The following is a 27,903-nucleotide window of genomic DNA, read 5'->3' on the forward strand; positions in this document are numbered from 1 at the left end:
CGTCATCGCGCTGCGCAGCGTGGCGTGACACGTCGGCGGTGGCGGCGGAACCCGGGAGCCGGATGTGCCAAGATGGCGGCGGACGCGGCCGGTGTTGCGGCCGTGGCGGGGGGCGGCGCCCGCTGCTGAGGGGGCTCCGCCGGCCGAGGCCTGCCAGGTACCGGGGGCTGCCGAGTACCGCGGGCCGGGCCGGGGGCGGGCCGAACCCTGGGCAGTGCGGGCGGGCTGTGTGCGGAGCGCAGGGCCTGAGGTGCGGACCCGGGGCTGGCGGCCGCTGGTGCTCCCCCCCCGTGCGGCCGGGAGGGCTCCCGTGCCGCCTGTGGCAGCGCAGGGAGGCGGCGGGGCGCGGGCAGCCCCGGCTCGGGCGCTGGCCCCTGCTGGCGCAGGTCGCGGTGCCGCACGGAGAGGGAAGCAGTGAGGCGGCAGGGGCGGGTTTTCTTGCGGGACTGGGGGTGTTCGGGGCCGGCTCGGGTGGCACAGGGGGACCGTGCGCACCCCGAGGTGTTTGAGTGGGGGTACACGGGGTGCGGGAGCAAAAGAGAGAGCCGGCGGTGGAAAGCTCCACCTGCCATTCGTTACTGTGTGTTCCCTTTGACAAGACACAGAACTTCTGGCAGGCTGGGGTTGATTTTTGAGTTGTGGCTTTGTTGGAGCAGCAACTGGTGCTGACTCAGGAGCGCAGTTGCCTGAATGCGTCGGGACCTGCCGGTGTATTGGAGCAGTGGTCAGTCTCCTGAACAGAGCAAACGGGAACATTTAATGCTGCTTCTGCCTACAGATCCTTGTGAGTTTGGTTGCCAAAGAATTCTTAGAGAATCCTGGAATGGTTTGATTTGGAAGGGACCTTAAAGCTCATCCAGCCCCTGCCACGGGCAGGGACACCTTCCACTAGAGCAGCTTGCTCCAAGCCCCTGTGTCCAGCCTGGCCTTGAGCACTGCCAGGGATGGGGCAGCCACAGCTTCTTTGGGCACCCTGTGCCAGCGCCTCAGCACCCTCGCAGGGAGGAACTTGTGCCTAAGAGCTCATCTCAATCTCGCCTCTGGCCAGCTAAAGTCATTCCCCTTGTCCTGTCAGTGCTTTTTCACTGAATAACACTTGCGGCTATTGTCATTTGTGAGAAGGCCAGGAGGAAGCTCTCAAGAGTACTGAAGGTGTAGAGTGTGTCCAGTCTGAGTGTCACACACATGTTTGCAGATGTGCAGCTGTCTACACAGAAAAACTGGTGTCCCTGATGCTGATTTTAAAGCTGCAGATCTCATTTTCCAGCTGTTCTTGCCTTTGGGATTGCAGCAGGGTTTTCATTCACGTTGTTCTCATTGTTTGGAATCTGTGTGTGTGAACACATTATATTGCTTGTTTGGTACATGCATATGTGTGTGCAAACAGATGTGTGTGCTTGCGTATATATAGGCACATGTGAGGATTAATATTAGCACTCTGTAACCTGTTTCGTGGGCACAGTTGTGCTGTTTAAGTGTAGCTTGTTTGGCTTGTGTCTGTTGGAGAGACAATTTAATTAATTCCCCTTAAATAAGTTGTTCTTTCACACATGAATTTCCAGAGGAGTTTAAAAATAATCATGGCTGTAGAGCTCCTCAGGTGAAATTTACCGATGGCGTTGCCTACAGGGTAGTTTTAATCTTTTTCCCCCTCTTTGGTAACATTTTTTGGCACATCTGCTAGTGTTCGGCAGCCTGCTCTGCATTCTCTATTCATAAGCGTGTAGAAAGTTAAGAATTTCCAGACTAGATAAAGCAGAGCTGGATTGCTCTTAACTTACGTGGTTATTTCCTATTTATACATTTATTCAAATCAGCATTTCTGTTAATAGTGGGTCGGGGGCAGGGAGGGTCAGTCTCACCCAGCTGGTATCTTCTGTTTGAATTACCTGACATGGGCACGTTCATTTTATTTGGACTTAAATCCCCAAAGCTTGCAATGCTTTTCCTCCTGTGTGCAGTCTGTTAATATTAACTTTCCTCCTGTGAGGAAGCTGATACCCTCCTATTGAATAGAACTGCTGTAATGTGACATTAGAGCTCTAGCCACAGGAATGGCAAACCAGCACTTTGAAGTAAACCCTCCACTTGGTGTAATAGCTGAGCACTGGGACTGGTTATTACAAAAGAGTGGCAAAGGATTGGGTTCTTTTCCTTTGAGTACATCTGGGAGGACGGGTAAGGATTGAAATCCGCATTTGAAATTTGGAAGCAGGTATTGAAGTTGTAAAACAGTTGGCTTTTGTGCTCAACTCTGTTTCAGAAACAGCTTTTCTATTAAGAGCAGAACAGGTAGGAATCAATTTTATGGTGGGTAGATAGCAGGTAAGTTAGGGCTTTCCAGGAGGTGACTGTTCTTTTCCCTAGGGAAAGTTGTACTGATGTCCCATAAAGTCTGTATAGATGACGTTGTGGTCATGTATTGGCATTTTTCAGTTATAAATCTTTAATACATGTGGTTACATGGTGTTCACTCAACATGTACTTTTGTTAACCAGAAACCAGAAGTGGTTTGCATTTGAACTTCTCTGGAGCTATTAAAATTTTGGCTTAATTACAAACCTCTGACTTTTCTGGCTTCCCATTTTATTACTGACAAGACGCTGAATCTTAAAACACAAAGCAAAACACACAAAACCGCCCTAAACCTAAAAATTGCACAGCTTTTGTCTGTGTTCTGTAACCAGAAGTGTATCTGGTATGAAACGATTGCTGTGGGTTCTTCACTCTACATGATATAAATGATACTTGTTGTGCTCTATTGGGAAACAAGACTCTCATGTGTTGCTAAAGCTTCTTGAGCTGAACTGGACAAATACTGAAGTCTTACCTGTAAAAAGGTCCATTCACACTGAACAACAGAGCTGAAGATCATCTCTAATGGAATTAGAGTTAGATAGTAACTTCTCCACTTGTTATAATTCCATTGAGCTTACCATAGTGCTTGCAGGTTCTGTTGTAGGCTGACTGCTGCTGGCTCTTGTCTATGATGCATGTTCCTGCCTAAAAGAAATCTGGGGCAGTGTAACAGTGTAAAAGCAGTGGTGCTTCAGTCTGGTATTTAAAGGTTTGTACAGGACTCAGCTGTGTTTAGTTACTCTTACTTGGAGCTTTTTGTTAATATGGAGGTTAAATAATGTACATTGTTACCACAGAGCATTAGACTCAGTTAAACCTGGCCTTGGATTTAGAAATACAATATAGTGTGTGTATTATGTATCTTGGAGAAAGAGAGGTATTTCCCACTTCAAATTCTTTGAGTAATTTGGTTTCTAAAATGAAAACTGTTTAAGTGCTGTGTGTGTTATGAGAAAGGAAACTGATTTGTCATCTGTTTTGCCTTAACAGGGTGGAAGAAGGAATCTCTCTACAGCATCCACTACAAGTTTGTCGTCTCCCATCTGACCCTGTTAAAGGCCATCATGCAGCAGCCTCCGCAGCCTGTGCCAGCGGGAGCAGCAGCTCCACCTCCTGCAGGCATCCCTCGGAACATGTACCGGAGAAACAGCTCACTCAGTAAACGAGCAAATGCACCAGCTGCCCCCGTGCAGCCTGTGACATACGCTTTGGCATTTGGCAAACAGACTCCACAGGGTTCCCCTGTAGATAATCCATCCAAGGGCAGTGCGTTGGTTATGCAAAGCTCTTCCCCCACGGGGTGTCCGCAGCCAGCCCATACGCACACTTCACCACCACGTGCCGGGGACAATCCTCATGGACTGCACACACCTTTAGCAGCTCCTGTACCTCAACCAGGAATCAATCCCAGTATGTTTTCTAATGTTCCAGTTCCTTCACCGTCCCCAGGATATGCTATGAACAGTACTACAGAAGTGCATCCAAATGCAGATCCTGGATTCCAAGGGCCTGTGGTACCACTGCACTATAGTACAGGAGCAGCAGTTGAAAATTCTTTCAGTGTGCATCCTGGAATGGCTGCATCAAGCAAACCTGGAGGTAGACAAGATGTTAGTAGAGGTCCAAATGACATTCCTTCAGGACCCAGTGCAGCAGCGTTCTTCCCTCCTCCTCCTCAGCAGCCTATGTCTCAGTGGAGGCCTGTTCAAGGTAACCTGCAGTCTCCAGTTCGAAATTTTGTGCCCTATTCTGAGCCATCTTCTCAGATTGATGTTCAAAACATTTCTCAGTCTTCTGTTAGCACTTCTCATCCTCCTCTGCAGGCAAATTTCCAGCAGGGTCCTGTGCACCAAGGCATTCCACAAAATGCCATGCAAGCGCCTTTAGCTGTTGGTTGTGAAAAGAATGGGAAAAATGGCTCTGCAAATAGCAGTCACCACATGAACAGCATCCAGCCTGGCAATGTGTTCAGGCAGAACACAGAAATGACTAATGCTTGGTTAAGTCAACCATACCAGGAACAGTTTTACCCACAGCCACCACTGCAAGACTCCAGTTTTGTCCTTCCCACAGCTCAGGAAAATAACCCCCAAAACCAGGCTCCAGATATGTCTGAAACAACAAACAGACCTATTCCCACAGATCAAGATCCAGGAACTCTCTCCATGTTTTTCAAAGGGGATGAGGCAGAAAATGAAGAAATACTTTCATCTGAAAAAGATTACATGGTTGAGAAAACAGAGTTTGATGCTTGTCAGCCCAATTCAGCATCCTTGTACCACCAGCCAGTGCATCCTCAGCGCATTGCAGCAAATGTTCTCTCTCAGGCACAGGTTGGTGCAGGGTCAGTCGGTGAGATGGTACAAAAGGGAATGGATCAGTACTTCCCTAAAATTGTCAGTCAGCAGGAGGCACAGGCCACTAAGCATTCTATGTTTGCTGGTGATGACAAGGCACATATAGGTGACATGTCTGGTGGGTCACAGTATGAAAATGTTGAGAACCTGGAGTGCATTCAGAATCAAGAAGTGCTGCCAAGTGAACCACAGAACATTAGTGTTTCATCCCCTGCTGCTGGCCCTGATCTGTACAGGTACGGCTCCTTTCCAGGTCAGATGCTTCCAAAGAATGCAGTTGTGAGCCATGCTGAAGGAGGACCAAATTTGGAGGCACCTGATTCATTACCTCATCCTGTCCGACCAGATAGTGTCTCTTCAAACTACAGCACCATTAGCCACAGGAGTGCTTCCAGCTCAGCAAGGCCTCAAGAGCAAGTTGGTACATTTATTCAGCAAGAAAGTGGGAAGCCTGATGAAGAATCTTCAGCCAGTTTCTTTAAACAGATTGACTCCTCTCCTTTAGGAGTTGATTCCAGTGAGCTAAACCTGGGCAAGACTTACCATGGTAACCTCTCCCAGCCTCCAACACCGAGCCCCCCTAAGCCTACAGGGGTGTTTCAGACAAGTGCAAACAGTTCTTTTGAACCTGTGAGGTCCCATGGAGTTGGTATAAAACCTGCAGAGATTGACCAAGCAAAGATGGTGGTTGAATTAAGGGAGAACCACTCAAACCAGAAGAACATCAAGAATGCAGCTGTGCCAGCTGCATCCCCAGGCAATCTTGAACAGCCACCAGATAATCTGGAAACTATTTTCATGCCTCCGGTACACCCACTGCCTCTTGCAGTCACTGGTGAAGCAGGAAACATGTTGCACTCTGGGCCTGTTATGGAAAACATGCAATCGGTATCTGAGAGAAGGTCCTCAACAAGAGCTCAGGGAGCAGTGAAGAAGTGTGATAGCCCAGCAACAACTCTGTGGGCTCATAATGATCTGCCTAATTTTGGGGGAAATGTTCTTCTGGCTCCTGCTGCTCCTGCAGTGTATGTACCCGCCAAACAAACTGTAGAAGTCATTCAGCCACCGGAAGAAGGCCTGGCTAATCAGGAGCCAGGCAAACCAGGGACTATGGGTGTGCAGCTCCCGCAGGATGGAAATATAACTTCTGAAAATCTAGAGAATCCTCCCAAAATGGGAGAAGAGGAGGCACTTCAGTCTCAGGCAAGTTCTGGTTATGCAAGTTTGTTGTCTTCTCCACCTACAGAGTCTTTGCAAAATCAGCCTATCCTGATTGCTCAGCCTAATCAAAGCTATAACTTGGCTCAGCCAATTAATTTTTCTCTTTCTCTATCTAATCAGCTAAGCAACAATGAAAACAATCAGCCAGTGAAGGACTCTGGGCTTGGGGACAAACCTGCAATGGGTCCCCAGCCTTCTCATGCTGGTGGGATCGTTTCTGGGGAAAACGTGCTGTTACCCGTGATGCAGGTTGGATCTCTGTTAGTGAATGCACTTCCAAATACTAATCTGTTAAAGCATAATCTATTACAAAGTCCTGTCAATTCTTCTGATGCTGCTTCTAATCAGCCTGCAAACTTGCTTATGAAAACTCCGCTTAATTTGGCTCCAGAAGGGCAAAAGAATGTTAACATGGAAGGTTTTGTTCCTGAATTTGCCAGCAAGCCGGGGTCTAACTCATCCGTTTCTCCTGGGACAAATCTCCCCAGTGGAAGTGCAAGTGCACTGCTCCCCCCTGTTAATTCTGTAGTACAGGCTAATAGTTGTGCAAATCATTCAAATGGCAAAGAAGAAGTTGCTGCAGTGGTCGACTTCACAGTGACACGAACGGTGGAGACAAGCAGTGCAAGTAATTCTGTACAGGTGCACAATCAGTCACTTCCTGGTGGTCCTCAGCACTCAGCTGGTCAGGGGCATCCTGAGATGCATGACAAACATTTCTATCAACAGGTGACAAAAGATGTACAGCATCAGGCTGTATCAGAGAGAGCTGCACAGGGAGCATTGCCGTCTCAACCACAGATGCAAGGAGCTCAGATGCAGCAGCCAACATCATCTGGGCAGCCGTCAGTTCCTTCAAACTACCAGGTTACTGCAGGTGCTAAGGCCATGCAGGCGTCGCAGCAGCATGAGAGCCAGGTGCTGAGCAGCCATCCTCAGCCTGTGGGTCCCCAGGAGGCAACTTCAGCACAGCAGCCAGCAGGGTATGATCAGATGAGTCCTGACAAGCAGCGAGCATCTGGACAGCCACCGGGTGCTCCAACATCCTCAGCTCCTTCAAGCACCACCAGTCAGCCAGCAATGCCAAATGTGCAACAAGACCTGCAGCGTCCATCCCTGCCTCAGACTCCTCAGGATGCCTTTGGTCCACCCCAGAATCCTTATTACTACTACCGCCATCCTTACGATCCTTACCAGCCTCCATATCCGCCACCTTATCCTCCTGCAGACCCCAGAACAGCAGCTCATCTTTATTACATGGTAAGTTCTTTTTTTCCCCTTCTTCCCCCCTCAGTATGTATTAATAATTTTCATCTTTGAATTTTAAGCAGTTGTGTTGTGACTAGCATTCAGTACAGCACTGATGTTAAATATTTAATTGTAGGGAAAATCCAGATAGCAGTAACAAAACTTGCATTACAAAGATTATAAAAATATAAAGTAGTTGCTTATACCAGTTCCAGTTGGCACAGATGTCAGCGTGGTTCTTTGGAGAAAGGTGGCAGTTGTAACTGTTTTAGCTGCCCAGGAGTTCAGATTTGTTTCCCATCTGCTGCCTGTATTATTGGCAGGTTAGCAGAATGACCAGTACAGTGGTTGAACTGCCTTTAGTCCAGACATAATGGTTTTCCCTTAAGTTTAGCATATTAAAGACTTGAATATCACTTGCAGCAGGTACTGAAAGCTGTACTGTAGTCTTATTGATCTGCATCTCTCCAGGTACCACAGTTGTGGTGTGGATGGTGATTTGTTTGGTTTTAAAGGTTCATGCTCAGGGGTGGGAAACCTCCTCCTATATGTGTCAATCTGTTTTCTAGGAGGATGCCTACGGACAGTATGACCCCCGGTACAGACACTATGACAGCAGCAGCACTGCTTACATGGAGCCTGGGAGTTACCGGTATCCTGAGCCTGAACGTCCTAGTTCAAGGGCAAGTCACTGCTCTGATAGGCCTTCTTCTAGGTATGCAGTTCCTAAATTGAGTCAAATCAGAGTAAGGACCCTGAAGCAGTGAGTGTAATGATGGCTGTTGAAGTTTTGTAGCATTAGCCTCAGTGAGGAAGTTCAAAAACTCATTGTGTGCTGCCATAGGAATGGGCAGGATCAAATGCCACGTCTGAAAAGGGTACAATTCCACAGCCTTTTCTGTTGCTGAAGCCTTATTACTCCTTTCATTTAGTTCTCTGAGTGGTTGCTGGCATTTCTGCCAGGCAGGAGGTCACTGTGATGGACTAGGTGCTGAGATTAGCTCTGAGAGATGATGAATCACGTGAAAACATTCTGGTGCTGCCTCAGGTTAATCTGTCTGATGGTTACTTTGACTGTGTGGATCATCTTTCTCACAAAACTCCCAAACTCTGTGTAGTAAAGGTGTTCTGTGGGCATGTTCCACCTACTGACTTCACTACAGGTTTTGATACAGGTAGTATGTGAATCAGGCAAGCTTCAAAGTCTTGGTCTGTTTGATTAGGTGAAATAAAAAATTTGAGAGAGGGACATAACGTGTTCAGATGCCACTTACAAGTATTAAATAACAAAGCAGAAATGGAATCTGTTATTTCTCAAGCAAGAAGCAGCAAGTTACCTTCCAGGGATTACTGCTTTCTTTTGCCAAAGTGATCTGTATAAACTTCAGGTTAATGATGACGTGTTACTGTTGCATTACTTGGCAGGTGGGTTTGCAGGTTTCCAAGGGAGAACCCCACTAACCTGACTGGAAAGGATGAAACCCTCTGTAGTAGTTGTCTGTTGTTGCTGGCAGCTCACTTAATGGAGCAGTCTTCAGATTAAAAATACGTTTTGCCTACCACCTCCAGAAGATTATAGGAGGTGCACGTTGGCCTTGAGGCGTACACACCAATGGCTGCATGTGATAACTTTTATCATCATCTTAAGTGAATCTAAGTGCACTGTGAGATCTTGTAATGAGATAATAACCTCCAGTAGCACTTCCTGGTGCCTATTCTTATGTACTATTTTTATAAGAGGCTGAAATGCCTACGGGTGGCACGGGGCAGATCAAAGCCTGTTAGGAGCAGCTCTGTCAATGTGTTGAGGCGTGACGTGACAGCGCAGGTGGATGCGGACTGTGGGACAGTTCTGCAGGGCAGCAGAGCCTGGGAGTGGCAGAGTCAGTGATAGTGTTTCTCAGAGTTGCCCTGAATGTGCCAGTGTTAATGCAGCTTTGGCAACTCTGTTTGGGGAGGGGAATAGTATCTGTCTGCAGGAGACTGAGCCGATTGTTTGGGTGGATAAACCTGATCTGATAAGATCGCATCGCCTCCTCTGCAGAGGCAGGTGCTGTGTTAGCAAACTTCCCACGTGTTTGAGGGAGGAGCATCCCTTGACTTGCTTGGCCACTTTGGAGTTTGTACTATCAGTTGTATGATTAGCTGTAAAGGAACGTGAAAGTTCCTATTGTTCTACATTATGTATCTTTACCTCCTATGCATGTATGTGTGTGTGAGAATATGCACATGTGTAGATACAAATGTATGTGTACATGTGCATACAGGTAGACACACTACATTTTTGATCTAATACCCATCTTCTAGCCTTTCTCATAATTGTGGGGTGGTCCTAAAAATGGCATTCCATACCTATTCAGTTGTGGCACATAGTTCTTTATGTCTTGTGCTGACTTCAGAAGAGACTGAAGAGGAATAATAATTTTTCATACTTGTGCCTTTTCTTTCAGGCAAGGGTATGCTGAAGATTATTATGCCAAAAGTGGATGGAGTGATTATTACCCAGGCTATTACCCGAACTCATATGATTATGGAGGTAATGTCTCAAAATGAATTCTGAATTTTTCTATAGAAAATTGCAGGTTTTAGCAAAAAAAAAAATGTAGGGAAAAGGAACTTTAAGATCAGAGAATTATTGTATTTTTCCATATTAATAAAGCTGATATACTTTCCACAACCAGCAAGAATGAGGTTATACTTGCTGAAAACTGATCTTTGGACTTACTTCAGTTCTTAATAATTCGCTATCCTTCCTGAGTTTTATTGAGTAGAAGTAGCAAACAGAAAATAAAGTAAGTTTTTTCTTCACTCCCAGCCTTCATTGTGCTTTCCATCGTGATAGCACACCACAGTGAGTCTACAGAGTAGTTTTCTTCAGTGTGTTGCAAGCCTGTCGTTCACTGAGGTGTATCCTTGGTGTGTAACATGCAGGCAGGCTTGGAAAGTAAATTTTAGGTGGGTGTGACCAGGAATTGACTCATGATTTGAATTTGTTTTCTCCATGGTGATCTGCTCTCTGCTCACAGAGACATTCTGGACTTGGTAATCTGCAGATAATTGCTTGTATGGTCCCTGGGAGGATTTAAAGCAGCATCTGTCCACATCCCGAGACATTTGGCACAATGCTCTGGAGACTGATCACAAAGATTCTATTAATACTTGTTGAGTTACCATGTGATGATCAAGTTGGAAAGTTGTTAGGAAAGATCTGTCTGTCTGCTGGTGAATGCTGGCCCTTCAAAAGTGTTAAGCTATTTATCATAACCAAATCAGCATGTTGTTAAAGAGAGAGGAGCAGGAAAAGGTTATAGGCAATAGCTTCCAATAGCTAAACCATTTCTTCTTGTTTCCCAAAGATCCAAGTCGCTGGGAACGTTACTCATCAGCATATGACCCCAGATACAGAGATCCTAGAAGTTATGATCAGAGGTATTGGTATGATGCTGAACACAACCCTTACCAGAAGAGAGAAGCGTATCCATATGGAAGCAGGTTTGTCCATCTGATCCATGTTCTTGGTGCTCTTTCCAGATCTTGAGCAGCACAGGCTTAGGTGCTGATGGTTATCAGACAACTAGTGTGTGTGTCCAAGTAAAGGTGGAGAATCTGGTATTGGCTTCCTGAGGGTTGAGTTCCCCACAGTCAAATGTGTCAGCAGAAAATGAAGTTATGATAGTAAGTGTTCAGGCAAAGGATGAGGCTTTGCTTGTGCACTAACAGAAATATTACTTTACTTGCTGAAGATCTGCCCCAAAGCCTTCAGAAGTTATGAACTGTTGTGATAGTTGTATCAGGCATCAGGATTTTGAGGTATCATGTAGCTTGAAGTAAAATCCTCTCAATATTGTCTAGGAATGCAGGTGCATCCTGTAACAGACTATTGAAAAGCAGTATTACAGATACATTTGCTACTCCTTTCTTTAGCTTTAATATAGGCTATTGAGGAAGACAGATGAGTTGTCATATCAATCAAGACAAGGATTTGAGGAGTAGGGCTTGTTTTCGAATGGGTGAATATTTTGTGGGTTTTCATACTCGGAGTCTCTTCTAGGATGTCAGTTTGATTCCTAAGTGTGCAGTGAAGTCACTTCCCTCAGGGATATAGGTGGCTCTCTTCATTTTTGGGTTATGTGTTTCTTGGCTCTCCAGACATGACCGATATGATGAAAACTGGAGATACGACCCTCGTTTTACTGGAAGCTTTGATGATGAATCCGAACCCCATCGGGATCCTTACGGGGATGAGTTTGACAGACGCAGTGTGCACAGTGAGCATTCCGGCCACAGTCTGCGGAGCTCCCGCAGTGTTCACAGTCACCAGAGTAGTTTCAGCTCTCGCTCTCAGCAAGTGAGTTTCACGTGGTCTCATCAAGCATTCTTTCAGCTGAGCTGGGTCTCTCTCTGTTTAGGGTGGGTGAAACAGGAGAAATATGGAAATATTTCTGGGTTTAGCTTGGGGGGAAAATGCATTTTGAAAACTTTTATTCTTTAAGTTAAGGCTGTTTTGTAACATGGTTTTGAACTTAATATTTATCACAGTTGACAAGAGACCTTTAACCAAAATCAGCACTCAGCTGTGCAAGTTGCCACACACAGAGAAATGGAAAATTTCCTCTACTGAATCCATTTGCTGTTTGTGAGAACTTTGCCCTTACTGTGCTTGGATGTAGTTGATGTGCCTGGCTTTGTGTTATGTTGATTTTCACATCACAAGCATGAATGCTATTACTGAACTTGGGATCTGCTGAAGGACTAACTCTGTATTTGAATGGTGCTATTTTGACTATAAAAGCAAAACCCAAATCTAACTGATTACTCATCTGCTCATACCATAAGTACAGTACCTGAAAAACACAGAATATTTGGGTAGCTTTTGGAGTACAATCTTTGCTACTAGAATGTGTCGTTACAGCTATGGTCTCATGTTGGTTCATGATGTTCCCTGGAAGGTTTAGGTGGTTTTCCAGTCTGAATGCAAATTCATTAATATTGGAAGTAGTATTGGAGATCATTTAGGCATTCATCTGTAGGCACCTGAAGTCATTTAGGCATTCATCTGTAGGCACCTGAAGTCATTTAGGCATTCATCAGGCATAATCAGTTCGGATTTTCTGTCAGTGTGACAGCAGAGGTGAATGTTGCTGCTGATACAGCAACACTTTTAACTCATTCTGTAATATTCTTCACACAAGCACATCGACATTCCATTGTGAGAAAATGGAAGTACTAGGATGTGAACAGATCAAATGGTAGCGAAACACTGAGGGGGGACATGGAGATACAAATTACCTTCTCTAGCCTGTTGCTGCAGGTGGATTCCTGGAGAGCTTCTTCCAAAGCAGAAATTAGGAAGCCTGGTTTATGAGCAGTGTAAAGAATCAAAGCCAGAGAGAAGACACGTTTACTGCCTTGACTCGTGCCTGCAGCATTGCTTGCTCTGTGTAACTTCATGCTCTCTGCTAACAATTACTAATATGATCTATTTAGAGCCAGCTGTATAGAAGTAATCATGATCTAACGGCTAATACATATGAAACTGCACAGGCAGCGTCACTCCATGCGGATTATCCCTATGGTGGATATGCTCCCAACTTTGATGGACAACAGCCTTTTACAGATTATGGCTACCCACCTGAAACTGGATGGTCAGCAGTGGAACAAGGTACTGGCACCACTGGGGAAAGAGGAGGGAAGGCATGGGCTTGAGAGGTTGTCCTTGGTAGTTTACACTGCTGTAAATGTTGGTTACTATATATAGTGTACAAAATGCCTTTCATGTGTTCAGTGAACCTGTTAACAGGAAAAAAAAAGGCTGATTCACAGTGTATGTACACAAATATATGTGGACAAAGTTCTGTTCCTCTTCCAGTGTAAGGATAACTTGCTTGTTGAAACCTGGGTATATCACAGAACAGTAGTAGCTGCAGCGTCTGCTATTAAATACTGCATACTTCCGTTTGTAAATGTCTTCTTAGACAGGTTTTTAACTATTGCTTCTGCCTCATGGGAAACGGTTATAAAGTTTAGCTTAAACTTCAGATTTTCCCATAGTTTCTTCTTGCCCTTTTGGTGTGTAACAAACCACTGTTTTCTCTGGAAAAGGTTTTGCAGAGTAGGTTGAAGTACATCATTAGCTCTTTGAAGATGCATCACGTATTTGTACAGATATCATGGAAATGTGTCTGATACAGATAATCAAAGCCCCTACACTGACAAAATAAGCGTGTTTTAAAGTTCTGTAGTTTAGTTTTGTTCTTGTTGCAAATCTTCAGAAGATCTTTGGAGCTATAGTGGAACTGATTGCTGCCTATAAAGTTCAGCCAAATTGAGTGGCAGGGTTTTTCCACCAGTGCTGCAGGAATACTGGTTTGGATAAATACATCAGCAAGTTTACTTTAGTTGCAAGACAGGCTACTTGTTCTTACTTTATTTCTTCCCATTTCAGCACCTTTAAGGCCCTCAACACCTGAGAAATTTTCAGTGCCTCATATCTGTGCCAGGTTTGGTCCTGGTGGCTTCTTAATCAAAGTGCTGCCAAACCTGCCTTCAGAAGGACAGCCAGCTCTGGTTGAGATACACAGTATGGAGGTAAAGTTTAAGGTTAAAAAGGGAGGTGGTGGATACAGGCTTGCTTACAGTGTGGGTTATGTTCAGGTTTGGGGGTTTTACTGCTAAAAATCAAAATTTGCAGTTATAAGGGTTTCTTACAGATTGTATTTGTGTTTTAGACTATGTTGCAGCATTCTCCAGAGCAAGAAGAGATGAGAGCATTTCCTGGTCCTCTGGCTAAGTATGTTCTTACAGATTTCAGAGTTCATTTCTTCATTGAACACTTGTCTGTAAATTACAGGACTTAAACCAACTTCAAATATTGGTGGCTTTTCACATGTTTAAATAAGATATGATCTTTAAGTTTGTTCCTCATGCTAATCACAGTTATGATCTCAGTGTTGACTTTTCCTTCATTAAAGCTTTTTTCTTCTTTTTGCCCTGTTCTCTTTGTTTTCAGGGATGACACCCACAAAGTGGATGTTATTAATTTTGCACAAAATAAAGCTACACAGTGCTTTAAGAATGAAAACTTAATTGACAAAGAATCTGCAAGTCTGCTCTGGGACTTCATTGTCCTGCTGTGCCGGCAGAACGGGGTATGTCTCACTGCTTGAATTGTTACCTGTCCTAAAATAGTTTATATGCAGAATGGTGTTTATGTAGAAGACAGGGATGTGTGTATAGGGACTTATCTTGGAATAGTTCATGGATTGATGGACCAGGTAAACTGGCCACTTGTCCCCAGATGCTCAGAGGTGGCAGTCACATATTGCTGTTGAAATGACAGCTAAAATGAAAGCAGTGTTGAAATAGCAGATTTTTCTGTGGGCTCTCTCTACGTGTGCAGACCGTTGTGGGAACAGACCTGGCAGAACTTCTGCTCCGAGATCATAAAACAGTGTGGCTTCCTGGGAAGTCCCCTAATGAGGCAAACCTGATTGATTTCACTAACGAGGCTGTGGAACAAGCGGAAGAGGAATCTGGTGAAGCTCAGCTCTCGTTTCTCACTGATAATCTTCTAACCACTATTGACAGTCTTGAGAAAGAGACGGAGAGGTTCAGAGAGTTGTTGCTTTATGGCCGCAAGAAGGTGAGTGCTTGTACTGGTGTTCCAAATCTGCATCTGTCTAATTTTGTCTACTTATTTGTCACAAATCTTAAAGCTCGAGGCATCGGTTAAAATAATTTGTGCCACTTGCAGTGTATGTAATATTTCACTGCGCTGTGCTGATACGGAAAAATGTTATGCCCTACAGTTTGTAATATAAAACAATTATATTCATGTGTTGGCATCTGATCTAAACAAAGCCACCAAGTGCTACTTTAGAGCATTCATTCATTCATCTGAGTGGTATGCTAAGCAGTTTCCAGGAAACCGATTTCTGTATTCACTAGGATGCTTTGGAGTCTGCCATGAAACATGGTTTATGGGGTCATGCTCTGCTACTTGCCAGCAAAATGGACAGCAGAACACATGCAAGAGTTATGACCAGGTACTGTTTTGCTTGTTGATTAGTACAATGTGACTTATTTTGCTAATAAGGTAGAGACTTGGTGCTCAGAAAACTTAATGGCAAAATGATGAGCTACCTTAGTAGCTTATACAAGAATTAAGCTTTAATTTTACCTGTACATTCAACAGTTATCTGTTACTTTTCACTCTAGGGCCTGCTGGCCATAAAATTAAAGCTGAGAAGTTATTCTATGCCACTTGTTCCATTTAAGGGGTATTTGAACAGTGTCATCATGGGCTTCTTTGACAGGTGCTGTTAGTTAGGCTTTGAAAAAACTGCAAAATCCCATTGTCAGCTTTGTTAAAGCCAAGGAGCTCTGTTGTACCCTTCATTCTCCTTGGCCTGTGAGAAGTAGATGTCTTTGTGCCTGCTGTAGACAGGAACACATTCTGTCAGCTTCCTGAGGTTGTGAAATCATGTACTAAGTCTGGTCAGCTGGCTTGGGGGGAATCCTGAGGTTTTCCTTCATTTGGGCTGAGCTGTATCAGAGGGCAGATCCAGTTAAGTAGTGATCTTTTGCTTTTGAACATTATCCTCTGGGCAATCGCTTATTCAGTGTAGTATTTTCAGACAGGAGTTCCTTCTCTTAAACTAAGCTGGATTAACTGCCACTGAATGTTCAGGTACATTTTAACTGCTTACCCCATGCTTGTGTTTTGTTTTTCTGTGTATTGTCTCCGTAGATTTGCCAACAGTCTCCCAATTAATGACCCTCTGCAGACTGTTTACCAGCTCATGTCTGGAAGGATGCCAGCTGCATCCACGGTAAGATTCAAGTGTGAGCTGCAGTTGAGACAGAATTGTTGCTGCAGTGAGTGGTGTAGTTCACAACAGTAATCTCTGCTTTTCCTAGAAGGTCAGATAAGTTGTTTTGGTCCTTTTTAGGTTGAAGCACTTACCCATGCAGAGCTCCAGTCACTGATTTGACTAAGTAATTCTTCTAATTTTAGTGCTGTGGAGATGAGAAATGGGGAGACTGGAGGCCTCATCTAGCAATGGTGTTATCCAACTTGACCAATAATGTGGACTTGGAATCCAGGACCATTGCTACCATGGGAGACACTCTTGGTAACTCTTGGGGAATGAACAGGGCAATGACTGAAGGGAAGGCTTTCTGAAAGCTTTAATTACTCAGTTTATTTTCTTGAAAACAAGCAATTGCTGTGTAAAATGTAAAGGGGAACAGTTTGATGTGGGCATGTCTCTGTTGGGAAGGTATTTGGATGCAAAGCCAAACCAATATGGGACACTCAATTACAGTGTGCCATTGAGAGGAAATACCCTGATTATGTCACTTACTTCTCTGCAGCTTCAAAAGGCCTGCTGGATGCTGCTCATTTTTGTTACCTTATGGCCCAAGTTGGTTTTGGAGTTTACACAAGGAAGACAACAAAACTTGTCCTGATTGGATCAAACCATAGGTTTGTCTTTCTCTTTTGTTTAAAACCATGATTTTTTTAGATGCAAAAATGAAAGAATAATGGCTTGAGACTGAGTTGCCTTGGTCCCGTTATCACCACTATCCACAGCTGGCCTTGAGATAACTCTTTGATGCTGTGTCCTTGTTTGATACTGTGTGTCTGCAGAGCTGATTTCTGATTGAGAGGTCTGTATTTGGTGTCGGCATGTATCACCTGAATGTTGACTGGTATTTTTCCTCTCCCATTCCTGAATAGCTTGCCATTTTTCAAGTTTGCCACCAATGAAGCCATTCAGAGAACAGAAGCCTATGAATATGCACAGTCCCTGGGAACTCAGCCTGGGTGCCTGCCCAACTTCCAGGTCAGGAGCTGCTTCTTTTTCAGTTGCTTTTATTTCAACAGGTTTAATGGGAGGTTTCTCTCTCTAATGTGCTAAAATCATAGCAAATACTTTCTCTGTTGTAACATGAAACATTTCTGGATAACAGTGCAAGGTAACTTTCCTGTTTTTCGTTTAAATCTTCTCTGAATTTTTGTCACCTGTGCATTCTGAACTTGTTTATTTTTAATTTTGTTACTGTAATTCTATATTCCAAAAGAAAAATGCATCAGAACTTGATGATGCTGGCTGTAGTCAAATAACTTTTGCTGGATACTTTGGGTGGAAGAGGAGAGTTCTTTTTCCCTAATTTTTTTTTTCCTACCTAGTATAGGTGGGATAATGGGATATCTGAGCGTGTAACTGGAATGACAAACTGCCTTTCATTCAGTATGAATGTTCTGCTCACTTGGTGTATTTCCCCTGCTTGCATTCCATAGGTTTTTAAATTCATCTATGCTTGCCGACTAGCTGAAATGGGACTCGCTGCTCAGGCTTTCCATTACTGTGAAGTGATTTCCAGAACAGTCCTGAAAGACCCACATTACTATTCACCTGTACTTATTGACCAGCTAATCCAGGTAACACAGGGAGAATTAAGTGCTGGCGGGTTTGTATTGTAGGTGGTAAGCTGTGGCTGAGGTTGCCTTTTGTTGCCTGGTTAATTTAAACTCTGCAATGATTACTTTCTCTAGATGTCATCCCAGCTACGCCTGTTTGACCCACAGATAAAAGAAAAACCAGAACAGGAATCTTTTATTGAACCTTCATGGTTAGTAACGCTTCGACATGTGGATGGACAGATCAAGGTACAGAATGTGCTTTTCAACATGAATTCCTCTTTTGAGGATTAGTGTAAATCACTTTTTTAAATGGCTTTGTTCATGCTACTAAGTACAGAAGCATGTGAAGTGACCTTATATGTTCATGTCACAAAGTGCAAGTGAGATTTCCTTTGCTCTATGTTCCCTTGGTTGCAAACTTAATGTTAACAATATCTTGGTCTTTTTTTTGTGCAGGAGGGTGCAATAGCTTATAACACAGACAGATCCACTCCACCACCGTATGCCTGTAGTACACCAAGCTCTGAATTAGACCGTGCTAGTCAATGTGATGGAGCAGGAGCTGGCCATGACGTGGGTCCAGGTGCTGAAAATGCATTGTTAGCATCCTTACTACCCAATGTGGCTCAACAGATGCAAAGTGTGCAGCTCATGCCTTCAGGTTAGTGCTTCAGATCCTTCTTCACGACAGAAAATAAACCTTTCGGGTTTCTGGAATAGAAACCACTTAAGAGGGTGGCAGAAAGAGCGAGATTTCACTTCTGCATTGTATCCTTTTAGTGAAAGGTTCATACACTGGAATTTGTTTAGTTATAACTCTTAATGTTTTTATTTTGTGCTGCAGTACCTCAGGCTGACCTTGATGGATCAGCTGCTGTGATTCCTCCTGGTGACCAGGAAGCTGTCCGAAGTGTCCCTTTCTATCCAGTGGCTTCTCAGTCTATTGGTCCAGGGCCTGGCTTTGCACCTCCAGGATTCTCAAATCCGTATGGAACTGAACCATCACCACTGTACTTGGGGTCAGCAGTACCACCAGGAGGGCCTCCACAAGAAAATGAACCACGATTGGAAGAGCAGACAAACCTGGAAACAGGTCTGTGGTATCAGTAAACAGCTTTCCTTCCTTATCAGGGGATTGAAGTATTTGGGGGAATAATGTCAAATATCTCAGTATTTAGAAAACAGTAAGTCAAGTCTTGTGATGAAATTGAAACCCACCATGTAATGGTACAGAAACATCTGTGGAGAATTTCACTATTCATTCTGCTTATTTGGCTTAGTTTAAAAGAGAGATCAGACTCAGCAGGCTAGGGGTTTAACTCTGAGTGCACTGGGCTTAGCAGTTCTGTCTGTGAGGTCTGTGACTGGAGTCTGAGGGATTTCTGCCTTGGACATCAGCTCCTGCAAACCTGATACATTTTAATTTGGTGACAGCAGAACCTGTGAAGGCAGCAGGCACACACAAGTTTGGCAGAGCTGTGTTAGAGATGTGAAGAACCTTAAACTGCTCCATATTGAGCATATCGCATCCGTCAGCCTGTCCTGGCCTATTTAAAATGAACTTCATATTCATGCAGGAGAAAAAAGGCAAAATTACAGCAACTACAGTTCATATTCTTTAAAAGGCCAGGTTCTTCCTAGCACAAAACTTGTAACTAGTGAAGACTTTTCTCTTAAAAGTGTTGTTGTGGGGTTTGGGGGCCTTTTTGTTGTGTCCCGTCCCCCCCCCCAACATAATCTCATTTGTTTTTTAAGGAATGCAAAGAATTGCATCGGAATCTCCTGCACAGAACTCTTTCCCTGACCAGAGAGAGGAGGATTTCTATGGCAGGATGGCTAGCATGGTATCTGTATTTCCTACATCTCTTCAGCAAGTGTCAGCTGCACTGCAGATCTGTGCAAACACAAGCATACACTGGGGCTCTGTCTTGCTTTGCAGCAATACTTGAAGCTTGGTTTTTCTTTCCCACTGTTCTTCCCCTTCAGTAGAATAAAAAAATGAAATAGTAGAAGAAACTTAGCCCTAACTTCTCTAAAAATAATTACAATTTAAACAAGGTGGAGGGGGGTATTGGGCTGTTGTCTAAGGAGTTTGATTTATCTTTCTCTTCCTTCCTCTCCCACCTCCCAGAATGATTCTTCATAGCCAGAAGAACTCGTAGCATACCTCAACAAATGAGGCCCTAAAGAACAGTTCTGTGACTGTTTTAAAAGCACACTTGTAGTGACTGGAAATGTGGAAAGTGTCTTATCAAAATCCAAGCCCCCTTTTTCAAATACATAGTATTTTCACTGTTTAAATATCGCTGAAGTTGGTGTCTCCTGGGAAATCAGATTAGCTTAAACATTTTAAATAAGGGTACCTATGACAACTGATAAAGGATGAAGAGACTTTTTAACTAAAAGTTAACCATCCTTATAGAAGAAACGGTGAATGTTTTTTTTTTTTTTTATGCTTGAGTTGCTATACAAACATTAGAAGAGCAATCCAGTGTTGGAGGTGGGGAGGAAATGCAGCAGCCACTCCCTGGTGCAGCTTGTGTCTTTTCCTCTCATGGGCTGGTTGGCCTGCACAGCAATGCCCTGATTTAACTCTCTTTAATGGGCCAGTTCCATGATAGTGCAATTGCTTGGACAGACTTCAGCTCTTTTTCTGCACCTCCTATATGTCAGAAGAGATAGAAATACCCCAATAACCAGCTTGAATATCTTTAATTGTGTGGGAATTCTTGATAAGAAGTGAATGTTGTGTCAGATATTTAGCTGCTTGCTGCTTATGCATGTCCTGGCTTTGTATCTAACCAGGCACCAGGACGAAGATCCAGATCTGCATCTCAGTCTTCAGCACATATGGTATGCCATGAGCAGGCTGCTTCTTTCACTAAGTCTTCTTTTTTATTTGTGTTTGTTTTTTATGCCTTCTTATCTGCTTTAATATCTCTTCCTATTAATATTTTTCAAAGAAGGGATTTGTTTAGTAAGTTTATATTTAACCCATTGATCGATTGCTCCAGCATTGCCAACTTTGTTCTTTCCTGTACGTTTGTAATACAGGGCTATGGGCGAAGATCCCGAACAACTTCAGAGTCCTCTGCTCATTCTGTGGGGCGAGAGAGATCCAACTCTGCAGCAAAGCAGTCTTCTCCTCCCTCTGTTCCTGTAGGGAAAGAGACTAAAAAGGAAACAAAAAAGGAGGCAGCACCTAGAAAGGTAAACTAAGGAAGTACCTGTAGCTGGAGGGGGTATGTTAGTGCATGGGGTGACTCCTGCTCTGGGTACTGATTTAAGAAGTCTCGACTGAACAACTTGCTATTTATTAGGTGCAACTCTGGCTCAGAGTTGAAGTCCTTAGGAGAGAATAAATTGTTGCATGGATGTTTCTCTTAATCTGCCTGTAAAGACAGTCTTGAGAGAATTAACTGAATAGATGCATTTATTTTTAGACTGGTGCAACCTGGTTTCGCTGGCTGATGGGAAAAGGAAAGAATGAAGCTCACCTTCCAGATGACAAGAACAAATCAGTAAGGCCCCTAAATCACAGAAGCCTTTATGCATTTTAGTTGGTTCAAAAGGGTTTCCTGGATGAGAGAGGAACATTGTTTTGACAAGCAAATAGATAAGTGTAAATGGATTCTGCTTATTCCAAGACTGGCTGTTAAAAAGAAGTTCCTTTTTTGGGGGCAGGCAGCAGGAGCTTAACAGCTTAATTTGGTCTCCTAATCCTTGACTATGATTTCCTTGTAGATTGTTTGGGATGAACAGAAACAACGCTGGGTTAATCTGGATGAACCAGAAGAAGAGGTAAAAATCTCAGTACTCGGTATTTTGTCAAGTGGGAAACTGATCTGAACTGGGCACACTCTCTTTAATCTGTTACTGGCTCTTAAGAGATGCCTTTTACTGAATTTGGATTAAAATGTGCAACAGGTTACATATTCTTGCAGGCTCTATCCGTATGGAACCATTTGTATCTTTAGTTGCTGGTGTTGATTTGGTAATTGTGATTGAATTTACAATGGAGTTTGCTCTAAAGTTTGCCCTGTGTATCTGTTCATAGAGGTTGGAATCACCTACACGGTCGCTTCTTAATTGATTTGTTCCAGACAGAATATAGGGGGGAAAAAGAGGAAGATTCTATAGTTTTGAAAATGTAATGCATTGTGTAGCAAAGAAAATCACATGTCCTGACCATCCTTGTCATTCAAGGATCTCTCTCAAAACACAAATGGCAAGAACCACTGTTGTGTTTCCTTTCAAAGTGAGCATAGATGAGTTGTAGTAGTGCCTTGATACTAGTTATCAGATGGAAGATGAGGAACAGACATACAGGATGTATGTCTCTTTTATGTGCTCTGAAGTAAGGAAAAGGGAAGTCAGATGGGTACTTTGTTTAAAACTCTTGGTCAGTGATGATGTGGATTTTCTGTTCCCTGCAGAGCAAACCCCCACCACCACCTCCAACAGGATTTCCTAAGGCTCCTCAGGCTGCTCCACCTGGACCTGGAGGCGGACCTGGAGGCCCTCCTGGTGCCCCTGTCAACATGTTCTCCAGGAGAGCAGGTAACAGGCAACAGTGATGCTTCAAGTATGGAGGACTTCAGGTTTTCTCTTGCATAAAATATGAAGGCAGAAGTCTCACCTTTTCTGGACTGATCAGGGAACAGTTGGCAACTCAGCGATGTCATGGAGCTGTGGCTGTTGCTGTCCTTGCTTGTGCCTAGCTTCTGCACTGTGGTTGTTGTCACAGCTGTGTCATGACTTGTGTATTACTGTTTGTGTCCCTGGAGCACTATTTTCTGATCCTGAAGCATGGTTTAGCCAGCAGACTGGTGAAGATAGACACAGGGATGACTGACATGAGGCTTATCTGTTATTTCTGGATTTTTCTGTTTTAGCTGGAAGCAGAGCCCGTTATGTTGATGTCCTGAATCCAGGTGGAACCAAGTCGAGTGGTACTCTTCCAGCACCATCAGACCTATTTGCCCCCTTGGCACCAATGCCAATTCCTGCGAATGTATTTGTTCCAAACTCAGGTGTGTGGTTATCTATGGTTATGTGGTTATCTATGTCACTTTTGAGTGTCTGTGTTACGTAGCCTTTATTAAACAGTAAGTATGTTCAATCTCATTAACTCCAGTTTGATTTAGAAAGAAACAGATGGGTCAGTAAACTTGTAAGTTTACTTCTTTAGATTACTTTTTTTCCTGGGGGAAGGTTGATATTGTAAAAGCTCATTTCTGCTGATGTTCCTGCTTCTCATTCTGTGAAATCAAACACCCTGGTATGGTGTGTTTGGTTAAATCCTATTTCCTTTGTAGTTCCAGGGGAACCCCAGCCAATGGAAGGGAGTGGTGCAGCAGAACATGCACCAGCTGCAAGTCAAACCAGCACAGATCCTGCTGCTGCTGTGGAACCAGAGGTGGGTTAGAAAGAATGTCTTATATATAGAATTCAAGCTTCTGATTAAAAACCCTTCATGATTCTGAGTAATAGTTTCATGGCCACAAAACATGATGTTGTAGGGATGATGCTTGTGTATAGCATTTTGATTAAAGAACTGGGGAAGGGAAATGCAAGTGGAAATGGAAATGGGAAGCCCATAATGAGTTGCATTCTGTCTATGGGAGCAATATGTGTCAGGAGAGGGACCAGAGAACACATCTGCATCAATACAGCAGAAATGTGAGATAGCATCATAGTAGTAAAGATAAACAGAAGTGCATTGTTTTTCTTTAGTACTTAAACCCTGCAATCCTTCCTCCTGGATCTGGACTTCCTGTTGCTAACCCCGATGGCTCCCAGTCAGGCGAGGTAAGGCGTAATTCACAGTAGTTAGCTGATGACTTCTGACACGTATTTTAACCATTAATTTGTAGAGGATTTATCATGGGCCAGCCAACAAGTCAGTGATGCAGTTGCTGATGACTAGCCAAGATGGAATCATGTGACTGCCTCCAAAACTGTACAGACAAGAACTCTAAGCCCCTGTGTGAAGTTCAGCCTCTGTGTCCTACATGTGGTGGAATCTTTTTTCTATGAAGTAGACTTTGACAAACCTTTGTCAGAGTAAAATACCAGTAGCAGTGTGAGGATCTCTTCTTGCCTCCGTGCATGCGTATAATTTCACTAATACTGAGTGCAAGACACGACAAAGAGAACAGATTGCTATGTGCCAGGCAGAGTAACATTGCCCTTGTTCCTACTAAATGTTCTCTATAGCTACATAATGTTGTGCTTTAAGAAGCCCTTTTGATTTAAACTAACTTCTGGCTTTACGTTTTATTTTGTTGGTTTAACTTGAAGTTGGTTTAACCTTTGGCAGAGACTTTGAAACTGAAATAAAACAACTGAAAGCTTGGGGCAGTGACATGCATGACGACTTTTTTATTTGTGTTTTTTTGTATTTGTGTGTTCTTGCTGTTTTGTAGCTTTCGCGCTCTAGTTCAATGAGTTCATTATCACGTGAAGTAAGCCAGCATTTTAATCAGGTACATGTGGCTGGCCATTCTCATTTATGTTCACTTACTTACTCCCCCCTCCCCCCCCCCTTTTATTTTGCATTTGCTCAAATACTAATGCTACTGTTTAGTCGTTTTCCCCTCTGCTCATTTCACCACAGTAACATCACAAGTAACTAATGATGTAGTGTTCCTTTTAACACTCAAACAGGGTCTTCAGAGTTGTTTGTATCCATGAGAGTGCATGTAATCCAAGCATGCTTTTTGTTTATGCTCATGTTCCTAAGAGACTCACTTAATCATTTTGATCAGCTCTTTCCTGGGATACCAAAGTTGTCAGTTGATTTTAAACAAACAAAAACCCCAAACCCAAACCAACAGCAACAAAAAAAGCCTCACCCAAGCAAAACCTTGTCATCCTGCTGCTGCCAGCCTCCAATTGGTAATAACACCAATTCCTGTTTCATCTGCAAAAGCCCCTGTAGGAATTAAAGGAATGCTTCATCTCTGCTGTGAGTTCCAGTGCTGTGGGCTCACCATAAAGGGGTGACACAAACTCTCTCTGATATTTCTAAGTAAAGCAAAACTCAACATAGAACGTTTCTTTTGGGGCGAGCCCTCAGGTGTACTAACAAAAGCAGAAGGTACTAATTCAGTGAAGTCACACCGGTGTCTTGTTTTGGTTTTGCATGCTTTGGATTTTCAGAGCTATTTACAGTTTGTGCATGTGATGTTTTGCCAGTTCCTACATTAAGCAAGTAATACTTAAGATCTGGATGCAAACTGTACCAGCACTTTTGCAGTTGTTACAAATGCTGTGCTGCCCATACTGTTGGCATTTAGTACTGTGGATATCTGCTCTAGATGACCAAGCAAACCATGTCTGAGAGGCAGGGGAGCTCTGCAGTTTGTAACTTCAGTATTATCTGCTTCCTAGCCTGCCGCTGTGCCACCTGCAGGGGGACCTTCAGCAGGAGCAGTTCCTTTCTACAATCCTTCTCAATTTGCACAAGTGAGTAAAGGCTTTGTCTTTACTTTGAACAAAACCATTGAACAAAACCTGTTGAACAAACCCATCCCTTTGCTTTACTCTAGTTCAGTTGTGCCTGTTGCATGTAGAGTGTTAAATGTGTTCACAGACCAGTCTAGCACCCCTTTAATGGGTTTGTGTTCAAAACTTCAGTGCCAACTTTGCGTTTTGTCTCCAGGATGAGCTTTTACAGAATGCTTTTTATTCCTGTTCTCCTTTTTCAGTCTCCTGCAGTCACTGGAAGTTCAAGACCGGGAAGAATTGGACAGAGGAAGTATCCAACATTGAAGTAGAATACAGTGGCTTTGTGTTTGGAATTCTCACTCGTGTTCTGAGTATGCAAAGAGCTATTCAGTTATGGCACATGGTATCAGTACTAGCTGCAGGTGACATGACAGATTGAATGATGGGTGATTTTTTTCATGGGTCTCCCTGCTTGCACCTCATCTACGCAAACCATTACCAAACATGAAATATGTGTAACTTCCTTTTTAAAAACCTGGCTGGAAATAGCTTTGCTGAGATAAAGAATAGACATGAGGGAGGAAATAGTTGCTGTCTGTTACAAAAACTGTTTGTAAATTGCATAGGCAATTTATTCCATGAGTTTATTTGAAACCTACTAGTGTGACTTTGGAAGGCAGAGTTTCAGGGATTCCTTAATTTCTGAAGGATGCTTCCCCTCCCAGGGGGGGAAAACCATGTCCACATTGTAACATAACGCTCTGTGGCCTTAAAGAGGACCATGCACAATTGTAACACTTATCCAACAGGACTGGGTTTCCCAGTGTGAGGCACTGGAGATGTTCCTCTGGGAAACGCCTGGTGCTGATTGGTTCTTTGGAGGAGGGAGGGGGCCACAGCTCATCCAAATAAATTGACCTATATGGAATGAAAACTGTGACTGTAATCTAATGGTAATTTGATTGGGAACTTACCTAGTCTGTATGTAGTTTGTGGTTTAGACTACTTGTAAAGCAAATTGTATAGTGGGGAAGAAGCTCTCTGTATAATAGCCAATGCTGTACTATTTGATGAGTGAGTGTTTTTAAGTGCAATACGGTTACTTGCTTTCTCTCAAACTGCTGGCACTGTGCAATTAAGGTGGTAACAGCTTGAAAGTTAAGTTTCTTTTCCTGTTGAGTGCCAGAATCAGTGTAATACTCTGTTCTTGAAATTCCATTGCTAAAATAACCGAGGTCTTAAATAGCTAACGGCTGAATTTCAAACGTACTAAAAGTAGACGGATTAGACCTCTACTGAAGGACTTTAAAATCTTTAGATTTAATATAGGAAATCTTGCAAACCATGATATGCAACATTCATATTCGCTGAAGAATCTGAATTATCTGCAAAGAGAGAAAAAAACTTTAAATATTTATTAAATCAGTAGGCCATATTTTATTTAGAACTTGACACCAGACTCTTTGATTTTACTTGAATTTCTGCCCCCGAGTAGAAATAACGTGAATGTGAAATTGCCAGTGTCAGTCCCCCATAGTTTTCTCTTTTCTTCTCCTGAATAATGCCACCTTTCTGAGCTCTCGATCGCCTTACATGTGTCCTAGAAGGTTTGTATGTAGCCGAAGTCGAACGCTGTTTGGAGGGGATTAGAAACCTTTGCGTTGCGGTCCATCCTCCAGCCGCGGGCAGCAGCAGTCAGTGTGGTTTACTTTTCTATAATCAAAACCTTGGCAGACGCTTGGCTTCCCTCTAGCCCGGCCAGGCTGCTGATTGTGTTCTCCTTTCAGTAGAGACTGCCAGCCACGTTCCGTGACGAAGGCTTCCTCTGCGCGGGGAGCGGCTCTTTCCTAAGTGTAAGATTTGACACTGTACATTCTGAAATAAAATATTTTGCGCTCTGGAGCACTTTCACATTTTACTTCTTCTTGTGGTTATTGCTGCGGTGGGAACCGCTCCACTACTGCCATCGATTTGTGAGGGAAGGGAGCGGGAGTGCACTGCCCTCTGCACGGCTGTCATCACTGAAGCGGCCCAAACTGAAGTTCTAGCCTTAATCTTAGCCGCTTTTAATGGTTTTGGAGCGGAAAAGGCCTTGGTTGGAGCCGCTCATTCAAACGCCGCCTCCAGCCAGAGCGGTTTCAGAAGTGATTTATTTACCGCTCCCTCGGGGCGGGGCAGTCCTCCGGCCGCCAGGGGTCGCTGCCTCGGGGCGGCCCGGGCGTCACCGCCGTTGCTACGGTGCTGTGGCGGCCTCGGGCGCCGCGGGCCTCCGAGCTGCGCCCGCCCCGGGCCGCCGAGGCCCCGCGGGGACGGTGGAGGCGGCGGGGCCCGGGCCGCGTCCCGTCAGCGGCGGAACCCGAGGTCAGTGCTCTGTCGGCGGCGGGGCCCGGGGGGTGGCCTTGGGGGGGGGCGGGTCTCGCCCGTCCGCTCCCCGCCGGGGCGCGGGGTCGTGTGGCGGGACCGGGGGTGCGAGGAGCCGGCGGGGGCGTCCCCGGGCGTGGGAGGGGGCGGCGGCTTCCCTCGGTGCCCCGCCGGCGTTCGGGGCAGGGAGCGCTGGTGTGTGCCGAGCGCGAGCAGGGTCTGCCCAGGACCCTCACTGTGGGTCCTGAGCTGCTCCCCAGTGCCGGCGGCAGCGGCCTCCCCGCTGTGAGCCCGCGGTGGGAGCTGAGGTCACGGGAAACCTCCCGGCCGCGGGCACCGGGTGCTGCGGGCGGCCCGGGGGTGTTGTGCGGGGGCTGGGGAGCGCGCTGCGGGTTACGCGCTGCTCGCGTTTCCTTCCCCGCTGCCAGCGCACGCAACCGTTCCCTAAGGAAGTCTGTGCGCAGCCGTGGTGCCGCC

The 27,903-nt window shown here is 44.5% G+C and overlaps 1 protein-coding gene across 7 annotated transcripts; it reads left to right on the forward strand.

Annotated features, from left to right (window-relative positions):
* On the forward strand, positions 1–26,976 carry SEC16A (SEC16 homolog A, endoplasmic reticulum export factor). 7 transcript variants are annotated; one of them, XM_061476655.1, is made up of 33 exons: positions 1–157; positions 3,349–7,196; positions 7,754–7,899; positions 9,635–9,720; positions 10,541–10,676; positions 11,334–11,532; positions 12,672–12,846; positions 13,630–13,772; positions 13,913–13,974; positions 14,194–14,332; positions 14,584–14,826; positions 15,132–15,229; positions 15,934–16,015; positions 16,201–16,318; positions 16,560–16,671; positions 16,927–17,032; positions 17,491–17,631; positions 17,746–17,859; positions 18,070–18,274; positions 18,458–18,706; positions 19,369–19,457; positions 20,419–20,466; positions 20,668–20,823; positions 21,057–21,134; positions 21,358–21,414; positions 22,050–22,173; positions 22,509–22,646; positions 22,932–23,032; positions 23,350–23,424; positions 24,042–24,101; positions 25,009–25,083; positions 25,326–25,436; positions 26,853–26,976. In XM_061476655.1, exons 2-32 carry the CDS (start codon positions 3,423–3,425, stop codon positions 25,392–25,394), a joined length of 7,398 nt encoding a protein of 2,465 aa, XP_061332639.1. In that variant the 5' UTR covers positions 1–157; positions 3,349–3,422; the 3' UTR covers positions 25,395–25,436; positions 26,853–26,976. The 7 variants fall into 7 exon arrangements, with proteins under 7 accessions (XP_061332639.1, XP_061332640.1, XP_061332645.1 ...); XM_061476656.1 differs by having other exon boundaries at positions 26,856–26,976; XM_061476661.1 differs by having other exon boundaries at positions 3,349–5,918; positions 6,666–7,196; positions 25,326–26,976.
* The last annotated feature ends 927 nt before the right edge of the window (positions 26,977–27,903 follow it).

Source organism: Pezoporus flaviventris, unplaced genomic scaffold, assembly GCF_033815535.1.
Source record: "Pezoporus flaviventris isolate CSIRO_AGI_PZ_B2104156 unplaced genomic scaffold, CSIRO_AGI_Pfla_v1 ptg000097l, whole genome shotgun sequence".
Classification (NCBI taxonomy): domain Eukaryota; kingdom Metazoa; phylum Chordata; class Aves; order Psittaciformes; family Psittacidae; genus Pezoporus; species Pezoporus flaviventris.

What these genes read in the sequence shown, in the direction of transcription:
- SEC16A (XM_061476654.1), top strand. Translation starts at nt 3,423, where the DNA reads ATGCAGCAGCCTCCGCAGCCTGTGCCAGCGGGAGCAGCAGCTCCACCT. An exon ending in ATGGCTCCCAGTCAGGCGAG is followed by an intron (nt 23,425 to 24,041) that starts GTAAGGCGTAAT and finishes GCTGTTTTGTAG; the next exon opens with CTTTCGCGCTCTAGTTCAAT. An exon ending in ATCCTTCTCAATTTGCACAA is followed by an intron (nt 25,084 to 25,325) that starts GTGAGTAAAGGC and finishes CTCCTTTTTCAG; the next exon opens with TCTCCTGCAGTCACTGGAAG.